The 1,048-nt window shown below is 36.9% G+C and overlaps 1 protein-coding gene across 1 annotated transcript; it reads right to left on the bottom strand.

The window, feature by feature from the left end:
- Window positions 1–22: 22 nt before the first annotated feature.
- LOC110034798 (plant UBX domain-containing protein 4-like) lies at window positions 23–951 on the bottom strand (the record flags this gene model as incomplete). Its single annotated transcript, XM_020739039.1, has 2 exons — window positions 23–543; window positions 793–951. Coding segments are annotated over 2 exons (528 nt in total), but the record flags the coding sequence as incomplete, so codon positions are not given.
- Between the last annotated feature and the right edge of the window lie 97 nt (window positions 952–1,048).

A 1,048-nucleotide genomic window follows, 5' to 3' on the forward strand; every position in this document is an offset into this window, starting at 1 on the left:
TAACAAAGAAAACAAAAAAAGAAACAAATAACAACATGATAGCATATTTCAATTCCATTTTTTCACCATAGAAAGCACTGAAAAACAAGAGTTTTCAGCAAAATAAACGCAACATTGTAGAATAAATTCGAGTCTCATAAAACAATTATTTTCAGAATTACAAACCAAAATGACTTAGAATTTCTGAATCACGACAGAATTAGCTAGGCCAGCTTCCCCAATGGTGAGAGAGACATCAGTGAGAAGCTTGGGTGGGAAACCAACCGTCTGTAGCGTGTAGTTCCTAGCCGCCAAAGGTCTTGATGCGTCGATAAATCCTCGAATATCGCCAACCGTGTGGTGGATATTGAAGCGAGAAACCATTCGAGTGCCGTCGGCTAATCTGAGTTGAATCGAAGTTAAGGGTAATGATTCGTCGATGGAAAGACCTTGAAAGGGGGTGGGAGGGGAGGCGGAGGATGATGGGGGAGGTTCGGAAGCGGAGGATCCGCCGCCGAGAGTTCTTCCGATGCCCTGAAATGGAGAAGGACGTTTCACTGGTTCCTGTAAGAAGGTATTCAAAAGGAGACATTAGAAATAGGAGGAATAATAAAATAGGACATATATACCACTTAGTTCCTATGTATTTACATATATAACACTAAACTTAGTATTTTACATTTATAACACCATTTTAATTTTCACATGCATAGGTAAGGAAGTAGATATGTAAAAATATAGGAATTGAATTGTAATTGTAAATGTAAATGTACATCTTCCTAATGAAATATGGGAGTAAGAGATAGAACCCACAGTGTAGTTCTCTCCTCTTCTTATGAGATTAACGTGGACTGCTGATCTCCTATCTGCTGGTTCAAGCTCTTTTGGGCATTCGGACTTTTTAATACTCTGCAACAGAAGTAAAGAATGTTTGTCAAGGTTAAAAATTAAAAATAAAAATAAAAATAAGGGTCACTTTCAAACATACCACAAATTTCCTTTGTAATTACATATCTAACATCTAAACTTTGCTCTTTACATTTATACCACACAAATCTTTCACATCATA

This window comes from Phalaenopsis equestris, unplaced genomic scaffold (assembly GCF_001263595.1).
Source record: "Phalaenopsis equestris unplaced genomic scaffold, ASM126359v1 Scaffold193480, whole genome shotgun sequence".
NCBI lineage: Eukaryota > Viridiplantae > Streptophyta > Magnoliopsida > Asparagales > Orchidaceae > Phalaenopsis > Phalaenopsis equestris.